This window comes from Eleginops maclovinus, chromosome 2 (genome assembly GCF_036324505.1).
Source record: "Eleginops maclovinus isolate JMC-PN-2008 ecotype Puerto Natales chromosome 2, JC_Emac_rtc_rv5, whole genome shotgun sequence".
In the NCBI taxonomy this organism is placed as follows: domain Eukaryota; kingdom Metazoa; phylum Chordata; class Actinopteri; order Perciformes; family Eleginopidae; genus Eleginops; species Eleginops maclovinus.
In genome coordinates, this window is record NC_086350.1 from 19833046 (window position 1) to 19853452 (window position 20407).

At 40.6% G+C, this 20407-nt stretch overlaps 1 protein-coding gene across 9 annotated transcripts in view; it reads left to right on the forward strand.

Annotated features, from left to right (window-relative positions):
- The window catches only part of fgd4a (FYVE, RhoGEF and PH domain containing 4a), a 59460-nt gene extending 39471 nt beyond the window's left edge, over positions 1 to 19989 (forward strand). For 8 of the 9 annotated variants that reach the window (XM_063900768.1, XM_063900776.1, XM_063900761.1 and 5 more), the window contains 16 exons: positions 4794 to 4946; positions 5532 to 5736; positions 8183 to 8594; positions 10355 to 10444; positions 10552 to 10697; positions 11216 to 11372; positions 11507 to 11645; positions 11727 to 11785; positions 11869 to 12015; positions 12359 to 12531; positions 16060 to 16090; positions 16178 to 16258; positions 16348 to 16473; positions 17289 to 17426; positions 17547 to 17687; positions 17780 to 19989. In XM_063900768.1, the coding sequence (XP_063756838.1) occupies positions 4794 to 4946; positions 5532 to 5736; positions 8183 to 8594; positions 10355 to 10444; positions 10552 to 10697; positions 11216 to 11372; positions 11507 to 11645; positions 11727 to 11785; positions 11869 to 12015; positions 12359 to 12531; positions 16060 to 16090; positions 16178 to 16258; positions 16348 to 16473; positions 17289 to 17426; positions 17547 to 17687; positions 17780 to 18049 (2468 nt within the window). In that variant the 3' untranslated portion in view covers positions 18050 to 19989. Of the gene's footprint in view, positions 1 to 4793; positions 4947 to 5531; positions 5737 to 5778; positions 6239 to 8182; positions 8595 to 10354; positions 10445 to 10551; positions 10698 to 11215; positions 11373 to 11506; positions 11646 to 11726; positions 11786 to 11868; positions 12016 to 12358; positions 12532 to 16059; positions 16091 to 16177; positions 16259 to 16347; positions 16474 to 17288; positions 17427 to 17546; positions 17688 to 17779 lie in introns of those variants that run through there. The other variant, XM_063900820.1, reaches the window with a different exon arrangement.
- The last annotated feature ends 418 nt before the right edge of the window (positions 19990 to 20407 follow it).

Genomic DNA, 20407 nt, shown 5'->3' on the forward strand with positions numbered 1-20407 from the left:
TGTTTTCACTCAGATAGCAGTGGTTCATTTACTTAAGGGGCTGCTACAAAAAAAAATGTGTTCAATGTCAATTCATAATGCCTAAGCTGACATTTTAGAATAGTCTTCTAATGATATAGGATCTAAAAATCTATCAATTCACAAAGACAAAGACAATCAGTGAGAAATGGACCTTAGTAATGTGTGTTAATTTAATAAGCTCTGCTGGTCAATCAACTAGTTGATAAATCTAAGAATTGTTTCAAATAACATCATTTGATGTGTATTAATTCTATTTATACCCAGTATTTCTATTTCTATTCATTTTGTATTATAATGTTTGTAGAGTAAGATTCTTGGGGTGGCTGCATAGCATTATTTCCAACTCGTTTTGGTCCAGACGTTTCCAATTAATCCAGAGCGCTGTAAAGTCTAAAAGTTAATGTATTGAAAAAATATCTATATTACATGTTTTTCAAAATATTCTGCTTTGTTGTCATTCAGCTTTTAAAAAACAACATTTGGGCTCAGTGGGTAGAGCTGGAGGCCATATACTGGGGTTGGATCCCCATGCAGTGGACCCAGGTTTGAATCTGGCCTGAGACCCTTTGCTGCAAGTCAGCCCCTCTATCTCCCCATTTCTCACTGTATTAAAGGTACTGGCTGCCCAAACAATTCTTTAAAAAAAAAAAACACGTTTGTATTGAGGTCATAAACTGTACGCTTCGCATACACAAAAGGAGGAACATTAGGTCCAGCATGAATCTAACAGCACCATAAATGATATTCATATTTCAAGGTTGCAAGGTTTTATTGGTCATATACAACGTATATGCTGTGCATATGAAAATCTTATATCCCATGCTCCTCTAACAACTCAACATACATGGTGCAAATAAGATAGATAAAATAGTGCAAAAAGAGAGAAGAATATTTACAATATCAACAATAAAGATTTGAGGATGTGACATATATACATATGTGGAATACATTGAAATGATTTAAATACTTTACACTGTTGAATGAGGAGGTATGAACAGATGCATATATTACGTATAAAGAGATGTATATGGCAGATATGTATAATATATAGATATGTGTATTATAAACAGATATGTATGGCAGATGTGTATAATATATATATAAATATATATATATATATGTGTGTATATATATATATATTTATATATATATATATATATGTGTACTATAAACAGATGTGAGTAGACATTCACACAGCTCAGGAGTTCAGCAGTCTTATAGCCTGTGGTATAAAACTGTCTCTGAGTCTGGTGGTCTTGGTCCGGATGCTGCGGTACCGTCTGCCAGACGGCAGCAGACAGAACAGATTGTTGCTGGGGTGATGGGGGTCCTTTAATATCCTACCGGCCTTCTTCCTACACCGCTGGGTGTAGAGGTCCTCCATGGATGGCAGCTCCGTCCTGGTGATGTGCTGAGCAGTTTTCACCACCCTCTGTAGAGTCTTACAGTTGAGGGCGGTGCAACTGCCATACCAGGCGGTGATGCAGCCAGTCAGGATACTCTCGATGGTGCACCTGTAGAAGTTGTAGAGTATCCTGGAGTCCATGTTGAACTTCCGCTGCCTGCGGAGGAAGAAGAGCCGCTGTCGACCACAATAACAACATTTTTTGGGATGTCATGATGGACGTCATGAAAAGACATTCAACTCCGGCCTTAGAAGCAGAAATGCTTTTAGTTTGATCTATTTTTGGAATGTTTCTATCAAGAAATTAAGACCTGTTATCACTGATTTATATTGTAGGATGGAACTTTTCTCCTTTCATATTCACTGTGGGCTAATCTGAGGACAACATGATTTTCTGTAGACTTTCTGTAGACATACTGTAGACAGATACAAATGCAATTCAGAATTTCAGATTTTGGCAAGATGTATCCTTGAAGCTCTACCCTGTTAGGGTTCCACTTCACATTACTTATCCAAACAAGGTAACCAAGTGCAAAGCCACATTGATTTCTGCTTCTTAACCCATGCATCAGTGCCACTTGTGAAATCACACACACCCATGTAAGTGACCACCTTAAATGGAAATGAATGGACTAATTCATTGTAAGATAATGAGAACGACTCCTGGCTCTTTGCTATGTAGATCCATATAGGGACATTTGCCTAAGTACACATGTTCTGTGTGTGTGTGTGTGTGTGTGTGTGTGTGTGTGTGTGTGTGTGTGTGTGTGTGTGTGTGTGTGTGTGTGTGTGTGTGTGTGTGTGTGTGTGTGTGTGGTGTGTGTGTGTGTGTGTGTGTGTGTGTGTGTGTGTGTGTGTGTGTGTGTGTGTGTGTGTGTGTGTGTGTGTGTGTGTGTGTGTGTGTGTGTGTGTGTGTGTGTGTGTGTACGTGTACGTGTACGTGTATGTGTATGTGTATGTGTTGTGTATGTGTATGTGTGTGTGTGTGCCGTGAGGTCAGAGAGAGTGTATTTAGGATACTGTAAACACTGCCAGTCTGTGTCTGTCGCTCCATTAAATCACTCTGCTCTATCTAAACACTGAGGCTGTACCATCTGCGTCCAGCTGCTCCGTTAAAGCCTCTCCGGAGCTGATCATCAAACGGATCATTAGCTCGATAATCAACTCAACTCTCTGACACTCTTCAATATTAAGCCTGCAGCTGCTTAGCATAAACATATTTACAGTAATGAATATAAACAGTATGCCTGTATGAATGGGGATGAGATCATTAGGAATGATCTCTAAGTTTATTGGACACACTTAGCTTGTTTTTGTAAAACCACAGCTTCCTCTTAGGCCTTAAATTATTATTAGTTTTCTTAGCTGAGTTTGAATAATGCAAACCAAGACTGAAAGTTTTGATTATTATTTACAGCCTTGAAGCCAAGAATAAATAGATTTAGCACATTTAACTACTGGTGGTTTTAACATTTCCTTAACAGCTAAAATCCGACTCACAGTATTAGGTGTCTAAAGATTCAAAATATGTTTGAATTTCCTCCATTGCATGAATCGGAATGTTCTAAATAACTAAATATAGTTACATACGAAGAAAGGATAAGACTGTGCCATACTAGCATCTGCCATACCATCATTGGTGCCTGTGATACTTGATGATATTCTATTTGTAAGGCCGCAACTAACAAATATTTTTTGCATTAGTGATGAATCTGCTGATTATTTTATGAATCATCGATTATTTGTGTTTTCTCCGTCCAATATCAACAAGATATTCCCCTTAGTATGATGGGTAACAGAGAAAAGAAAGACACCTGCATATTTGAAAGGCTAAAAGTAAGCATTTGTGCAATATTTTAGAAATGAACAGTCTGTAATTTTTATGGTAGGTTTATTTTAACAGTGAGAGACAGAATATAAAAAAAGAAAATCTAGGAATGTACATAAAAAAAAGATATAAATTGATTTGCGTTTAATTGGGGGAAATAAGTATTTGATCCCCTTGCAACCAACAAGAATGCTGGATCCCACGGACTGGTTAAATAAGTACTCTCGCTTTAAGAAAGTACTCCTAATGTCAAGTCGTTACCTCGATAAAGACACCTGTCCACAGTCAATAAATCAGATTACAACCTCTCCACCGAAGACCAAAGACAGGTCTGTGATCATGGTGGAAGACCACCAACAAGCAGCTTGGTGAGAAAGAGACAACTGGTTTGATTATTAGAGAATAGAAGAAGCACAAAATGACCATCAATCGTCCTTGGTCTGGGTCTCCACGATCAATGATCATGAAAAAGGTGAGGGATCAGCCAATAACTACATGGACTTGTTAATGATCTGAAGGCAGCTGGGACCACAGTCACCAAGAAAATTATTGGTAACACTATGCAGTAACGGATTCAAATCCTGTAGCGCCTGCAAGGGTCTACTGCTCAAGAAGGCACATGTACAGGCCGTCTGAAGTCTGCCAATGAACCTCTGAATGATTCAGAGAAGACTTATGAGAAGGTCATGTGGTCAGATGTGACCAAAATCAAGATCTTTGGCACCAAATCGACATGTCATGTTTGGAGGAACAGAAATGCTGCCTATTACCCGAAGAACCCCATCCCCAGCATCAAGTATGGAGGTGGAAACATTATGCTTTGGGGGCGTTTCCCTGCTAAGGGGACCGGGCGATTCACCGCATTGAGGGGAGGATGGAGGGGGCCGTGTATTGTAAAATATTGGCTGATAACCTCCTTCTCTCAGCCAGGACACTGAAAATGGGACATGGATAGGTCTTCCAGCACCACAATGACCCAAAACATACGGCCAAGTCATCTAAGGAGTGGCTTCAGAAGAAGCCCATTAAGGTGATGGAGGGGCCTTGCCAGTCTCCGAACCTTCATCACATAGAAAGTCTGGTGACCAACTACAAGAAACATCTGACCTATGTGCTGTCCAACAAGGCTTTCTCCACCAAGAACTAAGTTGTGTTTTGCAAGGGGATCAAATACTTATTTCTCCCAATGAAACGCACATTAATTTATATCTTTTTTTTAATGTACATTTCTGGATTTATTTTTTTTTAATATTCTGTCTCTCACTGTTAAAATAAACCTACCATAAAAATTACAGACTGTTCATGTCTTTGTAAGTGGGTAAACTAATTAAATTGTCAGGGGATCAAATACTTATTTCCTCCACTGTATATATTGAACATGAAGAGTATATTGTTGTTAAAGTGAGGCCAACTGGGGATCTGTGCTTAGCTATTCCCCATCTACCTTCCTTCTCTTCCATATCCATACTGTCCTCTGCCTCAAGGGAAAAAAGGAATGTTGTCAAGTTTGCTTACTCTTCCTCTCTCTCTGTCCTTCAGCTCTAGGCACTAGCCCACCGTGCAGACAAAGCAACACACCCAGTGTGCATGCGTGCCTGAGTCGGGCAGGCCGGGGAACACCTGACAAGAGCAGGAGAGGAGTCAATGGAAGAAGCACTAGCAGCAGGGCTCGGCTGTTGTCTAAACCGCAAGGTACACAACGACTCCCCACATAATTTTAACCACAGGGTGGGGGCTCAGCAGACACAAATCCGACTATAATTGCCATGTGAAAGTATTGATACCTACACAATGATCGTTCCGTCTCCTGTGACCTTCTCCTGCTTTGATATAGCCCATAAGTATAGCCATGCCTTACAGTATCTGACTCCACATGTGCTCAGGGAAATGGTGAAAACAGGAATACAGTTATGTAAGCGAACCTGGGATAGGTGAACCCTGAGCCTCATTCCTCTTTTATTTGACATCAGTAAATCATTCTACTCCGGTAAGACAGTTTACACAGCTTCATTCTTTGTGCTGCTGTAAATCATGTAGGGAAATTCCTAACACTTTGCAAAAGTGAAAGTGCTCTGTTATTCTACACCGAGCTGGGTCCCTTATTTATTACATACAGTATAGATAGCTCTGTGCATTGTATGGTGTATGTTGGGGTAGCTTATATCCCCCTCTTCAGGCCCAAATGCGCAATGCAAATAAATGTTCCCTCATGAGTAAAATACAAGGCACCTTCCACCAGCATCTTAAATAGTAACTTTTCCTTTTTCTGCTCCAAAGTGCCTCCAAAGCCAGCACATCTCCAGAGCCCGGTGACGGACCTGACATCGCCACCAGGCCGCATACAGAAACTACCACTAAAACAGAGGATGGATGAGGGAGGAGGAGGAGGGGGAGGGGGAGGGAGAAGTGCTGTAAACCGGGAGAAACTCAGAGAGAAACACTCCAAAGTCTCAGACCTCATCAGCCGCTTTGAGGAGAACAGGTAGAGGCTCTTTACTAGTTACTGTCACTCTGTTTGTGTGTGTAGTTTTGACTCACATTCAACAAAGTTTGTTAGGAATTGCTCATTTCCTATGATCTGTCATATCATTCAGTGAAAGTACCTCTCGCCTGTGTCCAGCTTTTAATTTCTGTTTTGGAGGGGGTTCCTGTTGTATAACTCTGTCTACGTCACTTACTAGATGTTGTGACCAAACAGCCTCATTCAGGCTGTCGTCATCCCAGCTGACGGAAAACTCAGTCTTTCCCAACGTTTCCTAAGGCCGGTTATTTCAAAGATGAAAAGCAGAAGTGCCTCGATTAAAGTCTTCAGCCTGACTCACTGATAGCAGCACGGGCGAGTAGACAGAACAAGCCGAGATAAGCCCGAGCTCCACAAGCCAAGCAAAGGGGATGAAAGGAGATTTGTACAGGCGGGGGGAAACAGCGCTGCTCATTCAGTTGTGGGACAGGTTGTGTTTGGAGATGAAGCCAAGGAGAATAAGGTAGGAGGTCCCGACTCGTCTTATAGCCTTTTGGTTGTATGGGGATTAAAGTGTTCTGTTGGTGGTGCTTTAACATAAATTGGATTTTGTAAAGCAGTGCTTCGTACTTTTTTGTTCTCTGCTTTTATTACAGGTTATGATTGTAGCTACAAACTTGTATATTCAGGAGAGGCTCATTTACAGCAGTTAAAAGAACAACAATAAGGCCCCTTGTCCAAACTCCTCATTACGTAGAGCGTAAAAATATTCAGTAGCATGCCCACTCAGAATCATATTCACACTCATTCTAGGTCTGGATCCCTGAAGAAAAATAATTATGAAATCTAAGCAGAATCCCAGGTTTTTTCCACACCTTCCATCCTTTTTGCCAGTGTTGACATGAGGTTAATCAGTGCAGTTGGTTGTATCTTTTTTTATTCAGACTCTGCGGGGGCTGTGAGGGATTAGCCCTCTGGTGGCCCTGGGAAGAGAAAGGCCCGCAGCTTTGGAAAACAGAATTAGCCTACTAATATACTAATCTGGTTCACATGGCACTCGGCTGCCTTAGAGAACAGCCACATGGCAAGAGAAGCTGCTCTTAATTCTTGTCTTGTTCAGCCTGTTTTAAACTCTCCTCATGTACCGGTGCACATACTGTGGCAACAAGAAACTACAGGGTGAAGTTTTGTGTAGACCTGACTAATTTATTAGTGTTATAAGGATAACATGATGTGAGACTAGTTATTGTCTTAGATATTGGATATCATAATGGTTAAAGGGTTAACTTTTCTTGATTTTAAAGAGAGAATAATGTCATTTTCTTGTATGTATCCACATGATGAACTGATGATTGTGTATTAAAAAACTCATTGTGGAAATAGTTTTGGATAGTGAATCTTACAGAATCATTGCAATATTGATACCAAGATATAAAAAATTATGACATTTGATTATTTTCCATATCACGCAGCACTATTAAAGTGTGTTCTTTTCTGAAACAGTATTAAACGGTATTTCTGAGTCGCTTATCGTGTCATTACTCTGGTTGTATTGTTTCACACACTCTCAGGTGCACCATACAAAAAGTGATTCATCTGTAGAGTGTTTCACCAGCCTGTTGTTGTTCCTCTATTTATACATACTTCCTGTTTCTACCGGACAGTGACATTCAGCGCAACATCGAGCATCACCAAGTCTGAAAAAAACCCACCTGCTTGGTTATTTTTTGCACCAATAAAGGTTAGATTGCATATATCTTGTTTTTTGCTAGAAACAGTGATGCTCGAAGGATTTTTTTTACTTGATCTGATTTGTGACCAGTTGTAGAAGAGATTTGGCAAAGCGAAGCTCAGATACATAAGCTGCTAAACTGTAGGTTGTTGCTTTCGGAGGTCTTGAGGGTGATTTACAGGGAAACAGCTGGACTGACTGCTGGTACAGGATGTAGAGTAGCTGAATGATGGCATTGTGTGTCTTAATCTAGCTTCCATTCCTGTGCTGCGTTTCAAATTATCTCAGGCAAACTGTTTTTCCCGTTTCATTCACATTCATAGTAGAGGTCTCCTTGGAAGTAGGACAGCATCCACCTCAAGGGACCCGTGTTGTAGCTCTCCTCCTCATTACTGTACCTCTATTCTATCTTTACTCTGCACACACACACACACACACACACACACACACACACACACACACACACACACACACACACACACACACACACACACACACACACTTCCTCTGCATTACACCAGCTCTCAGCAACCTCGTAAGACAGGAGGGAGTTTTATATTTAACTCTCACACTCAAGTGCAAAAGCTCCCTGTTCAGCAACATGCCCCACTCTCCCTGTGCAGGATCGAGAAGCTACTAAAAACATTCCTGTAGTTCTTTATCCTCGGATGTTTTTAACAATTTTTCGTGCCCTTGACTGACTTCCTCCTTTGCCTTTTTTCTCTGTTCTTGCAGCGGCTCAGAGAACAAGAGAGACGGCTCGCCGCTCAAACAGATCAGCAAGTCGACCAACAGCAGCCCGGCTCACTGCGCCTACCCAAAGAAGTCGGAGACAGACAGGCCTAAGGAGAACCACTCCTCCAAACCGGCCTCACCCGAGGATGAACACAAACCTGCAGCCAACGGGGTGCTAGCTCAGATGGAGCAGCACAAGGACAAGGAGGACAGCCAGGAAGAGAACAATGACAGTGTGAGGACAGAAACCACGGCGCTGGTAAACGGAGATATGGGGTGCAGTGAACAGAGTGGTGATCACTCACCTCCACAGACAGACAGGACTGTCGAAGAAAGCCAAACTGAAAATAAGGACAGTGGGACTAAAATAGAAACCGAGCACAAGAATGAAGAAGGAAGCATCGAGCAGAAGGTACGTTTAATTTGTTGGAAAAAAAATAGTTTTTTTCAAGCTTTATTTTCACAGCCAGGCAGAGCTTTGTTGGTGCTTTAACTCTGCAGCAACAGTCAGCAGTTATTTATCATCTTGGCTCTCAGGGCAATTCAATGTTCTGAACTCAACCCGGGGTTACTCTAATATTGTCGAGGTAGAGTTACCAGAGTGTGTGGATGTGTGTGTGTGTTTAAGAGGAGTTATTTACTGCAAAGGCTGAACAGATGTCCAGCGCTTGAGCAGCTGAGTTCGTGTCTCAGCTACCTTCCCTGCCCCTTGGTTTCTGGGATTGTCAACTAATTATAAATACCTCAAGCTAGGGTCAGTCAATGTCTTATCAGAAACAAAAGTCTCTATGTAATAGGAGAGGAAACATCAAAATAAAAAAAAAAGATCAAAATCGATGCAGCAGATATCATTTTTGTTTCTTTTTACTGGTCAAAACTAGGCACAATTGCCTCACGTGTTGTCACGTGATGCAAATGTCATTCTGCTGTTGAGCCACAAAAAGGCTTTGAAGATGTCTACTATGTGCAAAGTAAAAGTATAGGTTATGCAGTTTCACTTGTTAGTGGAACTGCTACCCACTATAGACATGTGAAACATGGGGGGGCGGGATAGTGCACACTGCTTCTCTATAAAAAAACATGCATACAGCTCCGGAAAAAAATAAGAGACCACAACAAATGTTTGTTAAATCTTTATCTCTACACGTATGGCAGCCATTCCAGTGTCTGTTGAATTCCAACACAGAGACATTTTGTCAGTAGTTAGAGAATACAATAAAAAAATATATAGTAATAATTTAACTCAAACACATAGAGAAACAGCCAGATAAACTGATAATGCTGCAGTGGTATCTTGTTTTTCCATTTGTCTTAAAAAGTTATTTAGAATCCGAGGAAAGCATTAGCATGTATTTAATCATGTGTCGATGGATGTATCGACACATGATTAAAGTAACTTATAAGGGCTGATAACGTACAGATAATCTAAGGGGACGATACTGCTTTCGGATGTGGTTATAAATATTACGAAATATTCTTCTGCATGGTCATTGTGGTGTTAATCTGTCGTGGCATTTCATCACATTAGTATGCATTTGTGAAGTTATTGTTAAGTACATTCTACAGTTATGTTCCTCTAACCAATTGGCCTCTCACACACAAAACTGTCAGACATGTCTCCCTCCATTTGGTGCCATTTCCCTTCTTCCATATTTTCAATTCCTGTTCTTAAAGCCCTGCAAGTTAAGGAGCACACACACCAGTGCTACATGCTTCTGTATGCAGCAACAGTGAGATGGGATTTAAAGGGCTGCTCTCAAACAGCAGACGTGTCACGGAATCAACACAGTAAATGCATGATTTGCAGTGAAATGCAGAACATTCCTCTTATGACTGTTTGATCCAGCATCTTAATGAGATGAGAGACCTGAACCAAACAGGGACTTGCAAGTGGAAAGGATGTTGGAATGAATACTGAGTTGAAACAATAGATGTGCTACAGACACTTCTGCATTTTCTTCAGCCATCTCAGGTCTATTTTATACAGCCCCTTTTCTTTTAAGATGACCATACCAATGACTCATCATTAAAGAAATATCAGACTAAAGTGCTCATTATGCAGACCACACATTTCAACAGAATAAACCCACTTTCCCACTTTAGTTACTCATCATAATCAGACCTTATTTAAAACAACGTCTCATCTCATTGATGTCCCCTCTGATTTTTTAGGAGACAAATGAACAGAAGCTGTTTAAGATTGCCAGCGAGCTCTTGCACACAGAGAAGGCCTATGTAGCGCGACTGAACCTGTTGGACCAGGTGAGAAACTACTCTTTTTCGCATACTAAAGGTTTTTAGATTTCACAGTACATGTTCTCTTTCAATTATTTGTCACTCACCAGTTGTATGTGTTATACTCTTTACAGATATTCTGTACTAAGCTGATGGAGGAGGCAAATAAAGGAACGTTCCCTGTGGACGTTGTGAAGAACATCTTCTCCAACATCGTCTCCATCCATGCCTTTCACAGCCAATTTCTGCTTCCAGATCTGGAGAAACGCATGGGGGAATGGTGAGCCTCAGCCTGTCTTTCATCATATAATAAATATATTTCAAGTCTCAAATTATCTCAAACATTACATTTTATTGTGAAGCTTCGTTATCAAAGACAATTTTGCCATGTTGTTTGAGTAAGTCCAATAAATAGTTGAATTCTACAAATTAATAAATAAAATAAACTGTTAATAAATGAAATACATGGATTCATTTATAATTATTATAATACTTTTAAAAACTAGAACATTAAAAAAATAGTATAAAAGGAAAATTACAACAATAATACTATAACTTTTATACTACTTGTTTTTGTTTTGAAATCTTTGAACTTGTCTTTGATGACTGAACAAATTATTTCGAGATGAAGTTTGTCCATGAGCAGGAAGCCAAAGGGTTAATGTTTAAAAAATAATAGGATATATTTTTTTCAACAATAATTCACCTGTAAGCTTTGTAGCAGAGGTATAAAGCTGCTGTTACTGATGAAGATTAGTTCCAAAAAAATAATGTTCCTCCTTTACTTGCACCCTGCAGGGCGTCCACACCTCGAATTGGAGACATCCTGCTGAAACTCACACCCTTCCTCAAGATGTATGCAGAATATGTGAAGAATTTTGAAAAAGCCATGGAGCTGCTGAAACACTGGACTGATCGCTCACCTCAATTCAAGGGCATCATTCAGGAGATACAGGTACTGCCAGCCGAACATAAGAACACAGACTCTTGCTTAAGTGTTTTACTTGTGTGAAAAACACTCTTTTGTCTTTTTGAATATTCCATTATATATTTGTCAAAACTCAAGTTTTTTTTGTTATTCCTGGACAGAGTCAGGAGGCCTGTGGCAGCCTGACGCTTCAGCATCACATGCTGGAGCCCGTGCAGAGAGTCCCTCGCTACGAGATGCTGCTAAAAGACTATCTGAAGAAGCTGCCTCAGGACGACTCTGACCGGCAAGACTCAGAGAGTAAGTCCAAATACTGAACATTTCCACTTCAAGGAGCACATTGTAATACTATAATAATGTAATCAATTATTTTTTTCTTAGAATCACTAGAAATAATCGCCACAGCAGCTACTCACTCAAACAGTGCTATACGTAAATCTGTAAGTACAGACATTTTAAACTAATTTCTTAATTTCGTTGGCATATTAATATCAAACTAACACAAATCCCCTTCCTAATTTAGGAGAATCTGAAGAAACTGATGGAGATCTACGAGATGCTGGGTGAGGAGGAGGACATTGTAAACCCCTCAAACGAGTTCATTAAAGAGGGCCACATCTTGAAGCTGGCAGCCAGGAACACCTCGGCCATGGAGCGGTACCTCTTCCTGGTGAGAGAAACTGCCATCTACAAAAACATCTTCTTATGTAATGAGGGGAGCTGCAGGGAAACATGCTGAGGGGGGGGGTTTGCCAATTGAAACAAGTGAATCATTTCGAGCCAGGAACACCTCTGTGTGAGAGTGCATCAGGGGCATATAGAGAAAACTCTAAATCACTTAGATTGCGAGATAATGTGATTACGTTCGGGTTTTTTTCTTATTAACTTCAGCATGAATGTATCCCATCTGTTTAATTCAGGTTACCTGCAGTGTTTCAGATGGCCCCCTTTGGATATCAACAATGCACTGATCCATACTCAGAATTAACTTCTGTGTTTCCTTTTTCTGTCAGTTCAACAACATGCTGTTGTACTGCGTGCCTAAATTCAGTCTGGGAGGGACTAAGTACACAGTGAGGACACGGATCGGCATCGACGGCATTAAAGTCCTGGAGACTACCAACGAGGACTACCCTCATACCTTCCAGGTGTCTGGGAAGGAGAGGATGCTGGAGCTACAGGCCAGGTACATTTTAGAGTGAAACATCCCTAACATAACAAAAGGTTATCAAAGTGTTAACGCAGATTATACGGACACCTTGAGACGAAAATGGAAAATCTGGTGACCAGTTTAAAAAGTTGTATCTCCTATGTTTAAACCTGTAGAAAAGTAGCCAAACAGTTGAGGTTCAGGTTGTCAGGTTAATAATTATAAAATTATAAAATATTGTATATATTTGCATATCTGAAACGGGCAGGGAAACAAAATGTTTTGATGTTTCTAAGATCCTGTTTTTCATCTAAGAAAAAATGATCGATGCCCGTTTAACACAAGGGTACACAGTCATGGTGTGTTAGCAAGTTATGAAATATTATTTTTCGGAGGGACTTTTAGCTAGGGAACGTGAACAGTTTGAGTCCCTTTTAGATCATTATAGTGGTGCACCTTAGCCTCTTGTGGCTAACGTGTGTATTGCAACAACAAACACAAAAAACTAAAAAAGCAGCTGGAAAAAAATCGTATTTGTAACTTGTTCTCAAGTCATAAACACCGGAGATAAGTTGTTTGGATCATTATTAAAAATAATTTTCAATCATCAGAATTATTTTTAATCACTTTCCTCTGAAGGCCTCCATAAATCTTGTATAAAATTGCCAAAACATCCTAGGCCCTCCCGCATGAAGTGAACAACATATGAATATTGCATAAATGAGCGCTTCTAAGCACCGTATTTAAATCCTTTAGATCAGGGGTTCTTAACCTTTTTGACCTTGAGGCCCAATTTTTATAGTACAAAGTGGCCCGGGGACCATTAAATATTTACACTGTATAGGTTTAATTGACCTCACTCACGGTTTGATTTGTATTCAATAATAAACCAAATCCACTTACAGTTTAACAAGCAAAAACCTTGTCAAATAAAATGACATGATAAAATGAGATCATCACAAAGACTTTTATTAGACATGTGTATGTAAACCTGCACACACATCAAGCCACTGAACAGGCTTATAATTCCTGGCACAAATCAAGCTGGGACAAGAATTTTTTTTAAAGGATCAAGTCAGGCTTTTTAATTAAAAAAGGACCAATATTTAGATTTTACTTATAATAAAAAAATTACAAATATATATATAAATCAATCAATCAGTAAAAAGGTGACAAAATAAATACATTCAAATAATATGAATATTTTTTTAATGAAATAAACTGTAAATAAAATTGAAATAAAGTGCAAATGAAACTATAGCCTTATAATCTGCGAAGTCATTTGACAATTGCTTCAGCAGGCATGCAGAACCAGAAGAATCTTTATATCTGACAAATCAACAATAACAACAATAATCACAACAATGAACAACAGTAATACAACTCCCTTTTTTATCTTCACCTCTTAATGAGACATTTGGGCCTGCCTCTGAGACATAATCAGATCCAGTCTGGGTGGAATGGGGGAAAGGCTCACTCTCAGAGTAGCCTCCAGCATTGCTCTGAGTCTGTTTCGGGCTTTGGTCTTGGTTGTGGCCACAATGGAGAATCCTGATTCACACAGGTATGTAGTCGTGAATGGGAGAAGGACTTTCACGGCCCTCAGTGCAAGACATGGGTACTCCTTTGAGACAGCAATCCAGAAGGAGCCCAGGTCCAGTTTGCCCCACTGCAACTTTAAAGTGCTGTCAGTGGAAACTTCCAGAAGCTGGGATTCCAGATGTGAGGGCAAAGCAACATCATTTTTAGTGGGATCCACTGAAAATGGGTCCAAAATCCACATGTTTCCCTCTCTGGGATCCTCAGGAAAGTAGATCCTCAGGAAAGTAGTTTGTATGTCAGACAAACGTGGAAACATGTCCATCCTCTTTTCCTCTGCCCTCTTGGTCCACAAAGCAAGTTTCCTCTTGCTTTGTGCAGACAAAGCTTGAACTTTGTCTGCAACATATTTGTTGTTTCTTCCTTGAAGTGAGATGTTCAGTTGGTTCAGCAGTGAAAAAATGTCACAGAGGTAGGCAAGTTTTGCTGTGAACATTGTGTTGGCATAGTACCGTACTGTGCAAGATGATTGTTTTCCTCAGTGAGAAAAGAGAAGACCTCATTCCTCAGTTCAAACAAGGTTTCAAGGTTTCAAGGTTTCTAGTCCTCTTGAAAGCCATCTCACTTCACTGTGATACAGCATCTGGATGTGATCTGCTTCTATGTCCTCGCAAAGCTTAGCAAAACATCTGGAGTTCGCAGCATTGTTTTTAATAAAGTTTATGGTTTTCGCACTTACGTCCATCACCTGGTGGAAATCTGGTGACAACTTTTTTGATGCAAGGCTTTCACGGTGGAGAAAACAGTGTGTCCATTTAGCTTATGGTGCACCCTGATGCCTGCCAGTCATTGATGCTGCACCGTCACTGCACACCCCGACACAGTTCTGCCAGTCCAGGCCGTTCTCAGTGAAGTAGTTATCCACGCAGCGGAAACATTCCTGAGCCGTGGTACGTGTTGGTAGCTCTCCACAAAACAGTATGTCTTCGTGCAAACTACTGTCCAAGCGATAGCAAACAAAAACCAGCAGCAGTGCAGCATTCGTGACATCCGTGGACTCGTCTGGTTGTAAAGAGAAAAACTGGCTACTTTTTATTCTTTCAAGAAGTTGATGCTGTATGTCTGAGGCCATGTCCGCGATATCTCATATGACTCAGCGTCGTTTGACAGTGGGATGGTCAGCAGCTTCTTTGCAGCGGCCTCTCCGATCATCTCACGGCACATATCAACAGCGGCAGGCAGAACCAACTCCTCCGCTATGGTGAACGCCTTCTTGCTCTGTGCCACACGTCTGGCTACGAGGTAGCTGGCTTTCAGTGCACATTTGGAGCTGCCAGTCAGTGACACGACCGACCTTTTCTGCATCTGCAGCCCATTTTCTTTTCTTTTGAGAAATTCCACCGGCTTTCCCACGAGCGTCTGGTGCTTGGTCTGTAGTCTACAGACTGTAGATGACAGCGTTAGCCCACACTACACACACTGGGCTCTCGGCACTGCCTCGGTACCTCCGTTTACGAAGCCGTATTTTATATAATCGGGATTGTACCGACGCAAAAATGTACTCTTTTGTGGGGGGGTCGGCACGATGTTCGTCAATTTTCCCTTTTTAAAAACTTCTCCATAATTTGATTTATCTATTAAATATATCGCTATATATCTAGCGTAGAGAAAAAGACAGTCTTCTTCTCTGTCTATTGCAGCTTGTTAAACAACTGACTGATGCATTACCGCCACCACGTGGTCGAAAGCTGCATTGTAACTGAGCTTCTCATGGATAACATATCTCTGGTGGTGTCTTCAGTTGATAACCTATGCAGTCCCGCGGCTCTTGCGGCCCACAAGTGCAAAACTGAAAGTGTTTTGCGGCCCTCTAGGTAGTGCCGGCGGCCCAAGTTTGGGCCGCGGCCCTACGGTTAAGAATCACTGCTTTAAATCACTGAATATGTCATCATAACTCTGCCTGAAAATGAAACTTGGCTATACCTTTATATAATGTATACTCACTGTGGCTATTTTTCTCCTCAGCTCAGAGCAGGACAAGGCAGACTGGATTAAGGTACGGATAGTATAATCAAAATAATGTTATTATCCTGTTTGACTGAATGTGTTTGAATGTAACATGTTGCTGTTTGTGTCACTACAGGCTTTCCACAGGACCATTGAGATCTTCCAGCAGAAAAACGAGTCATTCAAGAATGCACTGAAAGACGCAGAGGAAGTGTCGGTCAGTGTCACATCAAAGCTGAACACACAGAAAAGTTTTCACGCCTTTCTGCGCTGTTACACTCAGTATGTCTTTATTTTTTTGTGTAGAACGCAGAGCTGGGGAAGCGTGCCCCTCGCTGGATTCGCGACAATGAAGTGACAATGTGTATGAAGTGTAAAGAGCCTTTCAATGCACTGACACGGCGGAGGCACCACTGCAGAGCTTGTGGATATGTAAGTCATCTTGATGCTGTTATGTTAGGCATAATGCAGAAACAACTGTTGATGAGTATAGTCCAATATGAATAAAACAGCCACTCGCTGCTTCTTTTTTTCCTTTATGTATTCATTACTTAGGCATACATGGTAAAAACATCCTTAGAAATAGAATTATACACAGCAAGCTACTTTAGTTTCGACACAACAGACACTTCTGCTCCTAAATAAAAAAAATCTCTCAACCCAAAGTCATATGTGGGGTAATAAGTTAATATTCAACACTTGAAAATTCACTTTTTTGAAATACACTCCCTGCCTTTTTAACATAAACTTATGGATTTTGTTGCAACATTTTCATGTTTTTTCGTCACTGGTCTTAAAGGTTTTCAGTTTCTTTCATGATATATATTTTTTTAATTGTAATTCAGTATTTGTTTAATATCATTGTATTTTTTTTCCCCTTGGTTTTTTTTTGTCTCTTTTCTCACTGCAGCTGCAATTGCACTCTGTTTTCCCTCCTGCCACTGTTTTATGTTGGAAAAAGCCAATAAATAAAGTGTCAAAAATAAAGAAGATACATTTGATAGATATGGGTAATAATGTGGTATTCAAAGTCTGGAAGATGAAATATTCTTCCATGTTATACTCACACAGTCAAAACGCAAAACGCCCCAAAATATGCTTAAATCATCAAATAAGATCATTTAATTGAATGTATGCCTAGTGGTTTAGAATAGCTCCTGAATATTGAATTAATTATATTCTTCTTAAAGGTAGGTTTTTGTTAGAGCTGATATATTTTGATATTAACTTCTTCTTCTTTCTTGCAGGTGGTGTGCTGGAAATGTTCCGACCATAAGTGGGAACTTGAATATGACAACAACAAGACGAACAAAGTCTGCAAGGACTGCTACCGCATTCTGTCCGGAGCAGGGGTCGCAGAGGGCAAGAAGAAAGGCATCCTGGAGGTGAAGACGATATAATGATACATAAATACATAGTGCTGGGATCATGATAAGCATTTTGTAAATAATTAATGTAGATTGCATTTGAAACTAGTTTTTTTTTTATCGTTTGCTAATTTGCAGATCGAAGCTGCTCAGTTCACAGGCAGCAGCATCATGTGTGGCTTCCTGCAGTACTGTGAGAAGACCAAAGCTGGGCAGAAAGTGTGGTGCGTCATCCCCGAGAAGGAGTGTCTGGTGCTGTATCTCTACGGAGCTCCACAGGTAACACACCAACAACATGAAGCATACATCTGATAACCAATTTGCGTTTGAAATCCATCCATACATGCAACACTCTCCTCATCCCTCCTCAGGACGTGAAGGCCCAGTGCACCATCCCTCTGCTGGGCTACTCTGTGGACGACAGTGCCCGGCCCACAGACCCCCCCGCCTTCTTCCGCCTGACCCAGTCCAAGTCCATCCACAGCTTTGCCGCTGAAACCGAAGAGATCAAGCAGCGCTGGCTGAAAGTCATCCGAGTGGCAGTGAGGGGAGAGGTGCCTGAATGCCCTGAGACCAACGGCGGCAGCGCCAACGTGACGGACAACAACAACACACAAGAAGCGAGTAGTGATAGCTCATAGAAGTGTGTTAACTACAAGCTAACTGCTGTTGAGATGCTAAAGAAAGACAAGATGTGCACTGCAAGCACAAAATACAAACGAACACTCTCCATGCTGTCCTTTGAAGATAAGAACATAATCAGTGCTGGATATACTTCCGTTTCTTCCTGGATTTTTTCACACAAGGACTTCTGACTCACTGCTAGAGCCGTGCTGGATTACTAAAGGTTGTGTCTGGTGCAGTCAACACTAGAGCTGTCAGGATTGAGTGACTTCCCTCCAACAGGCACTCTTAAAGACAGCTCAAACTCGGTCTTCCTACTTTCGATCTGAGTCAGCTCCTCTTGAGCCACCACAGTGGATTCACCCAGCTCTGTATGGGATGTGAATGAGAGCCAGACAGATCCTGCCCGTGCTGTGACTCAACTCTGTAACTGTACAGTATAAATGTTTTTTTGTTCCTCTTCAAAAAAGGAAAATGTGTTGTACAGAAATCAATCCCAAATGTTGTTTTGATAACATAGAAAATGTCTAAGTTCCCCACCTTTTCTTTGCTTGAGAAGATGGATCCAAAACTGGGAAAATGACTGTGTGCTTGGATAATGATGGTCCCAGCTCCCTTTCACACCCCTCAGTGACAATTCATCACTATTAACCCAAAATCTGGTTGCACATTGGCTGATCTGTCTGCTTTTCAATGTCCCAGTCCCGTTTGTGTTTTCTATTAAGCTAAAGGAGTAACCAATATTTAGGCCACTGACCATAGTAAAACAAATCATAATGGCAATACATATTGTGATCTCGTAAAAAAATGTACCTACAAAATGCTTTATAGATCAAATTGACTTAAAAGGGCCTCATCACATTTTATCAAAAAACCTGTATAAGTACAATAAGTCAGTCCTGCTCATTGGTTTGCAACATAAAGCAATTTATTTTATCACACCTCAAGTAATGTTGGAGGACTGCAAGACAGATAGAAGCAGCAGAAGCAGAGATACCCCCTAGTACAAACTAGGCCTACAATTCCCATGATGCAACCCAATAGACCACCATTAAGCCTTTCCTGATTGCCACCGATGCTGTCTGGTATAAATAGTCTAAATCCTAAGTCAGGATATCCCTGATGACGTCATTCTCAGATTTTCTCTCCAGAGCCATAAAGACTACAGCTGTATTTGCAGCTTGAGTTGCCATATTCCTGACAAATTTACAAATAGGTCAATTATTTGTAAAATAAGATCACCTTTTAAATGTAAAGCTACGTTTTTAGAAACAAATTAATATGTTCATACATGTCTAAGTTCTCTCAATATGTATTGTCATACTTCGCCCATCCCTAAGGCCCAGACGGTGCTGTTAGAATTAAAATAGCAGTTTAATCGTGTGTAATTTAATATGGCCTACAACTGATGGATGATAGTCATTCAAAAATGAGGATTTGAGAGACAAACCGGGATCATCAAGTTTTTCTACAAAGATGCGAACGCGGAACAATCACAGATACAGCAAACTGGTGCGAGAAATGTAAATGTTTTTTAATGCTGTAATTAATTTTAATATTTAAAGTAATTTATAGAGTATGACAAGCATGATCTGTAAAAAATAAAGGTAGCACAAATGTGTATCCTGACTGTCAGCTAAGAAGCAGTAGGTAGGTCGTATTTTTTTTCTGAGATTTCTCTCCCACTAACATCAAACCTGGATTCTTCAGTGTGACAGCGACACTCCCCTGCTCATTGCTGGTGTTCACTTGAGTCTCTCCCCCCCCCCCCCCAACTCTTTCCTCTTCTCAGTAGTCAAATAAAGATACAAGAGCACAAGACTTCCCGTCTGTAATATCTGAACGTATATCCAGATTTGTATGCTCTCATCCCTCACCGTCCCCAAAAGGTTTGAGAATTGATGCACTTTACAGTCTTAAAGTGTACCTTCAATGAAAATAAATCGATTAAATATGGTATGGGGTTCTTGCTTGTTAGTTATTATATACAACTGTTTGAATAACTTTACTTGCAATGCGTTATCATGGTTAATCAAAGCAGTCATTGTGATGCTACTTTAAAAAGGGGGCCTTATGTTGTATGAAGGTTTTTGTCCATGTAAATGGTTCTCTAAGCAGGCGAGCTAACCAATCAGAGCAGACGGGGCTCTGGTTTCAGGCAGAGGGTGAAAAGAGGTGCTGCAGCACAGACAGTTCGAGAAAAATAAAACTCTTTTTAAACATTAAAGCCTGTAAACATGTCACGGTAAAGGCACAAAACACAAGTATGAACCTGAAAAGAGCATAATAGGGCCCCTTTAAAAAAAAGGGGAACCTCGCGTTTTGGTTCCTTGTATTGCATCTCCTGATAAGAAGTTTCACTTGAGCCAGGCCAG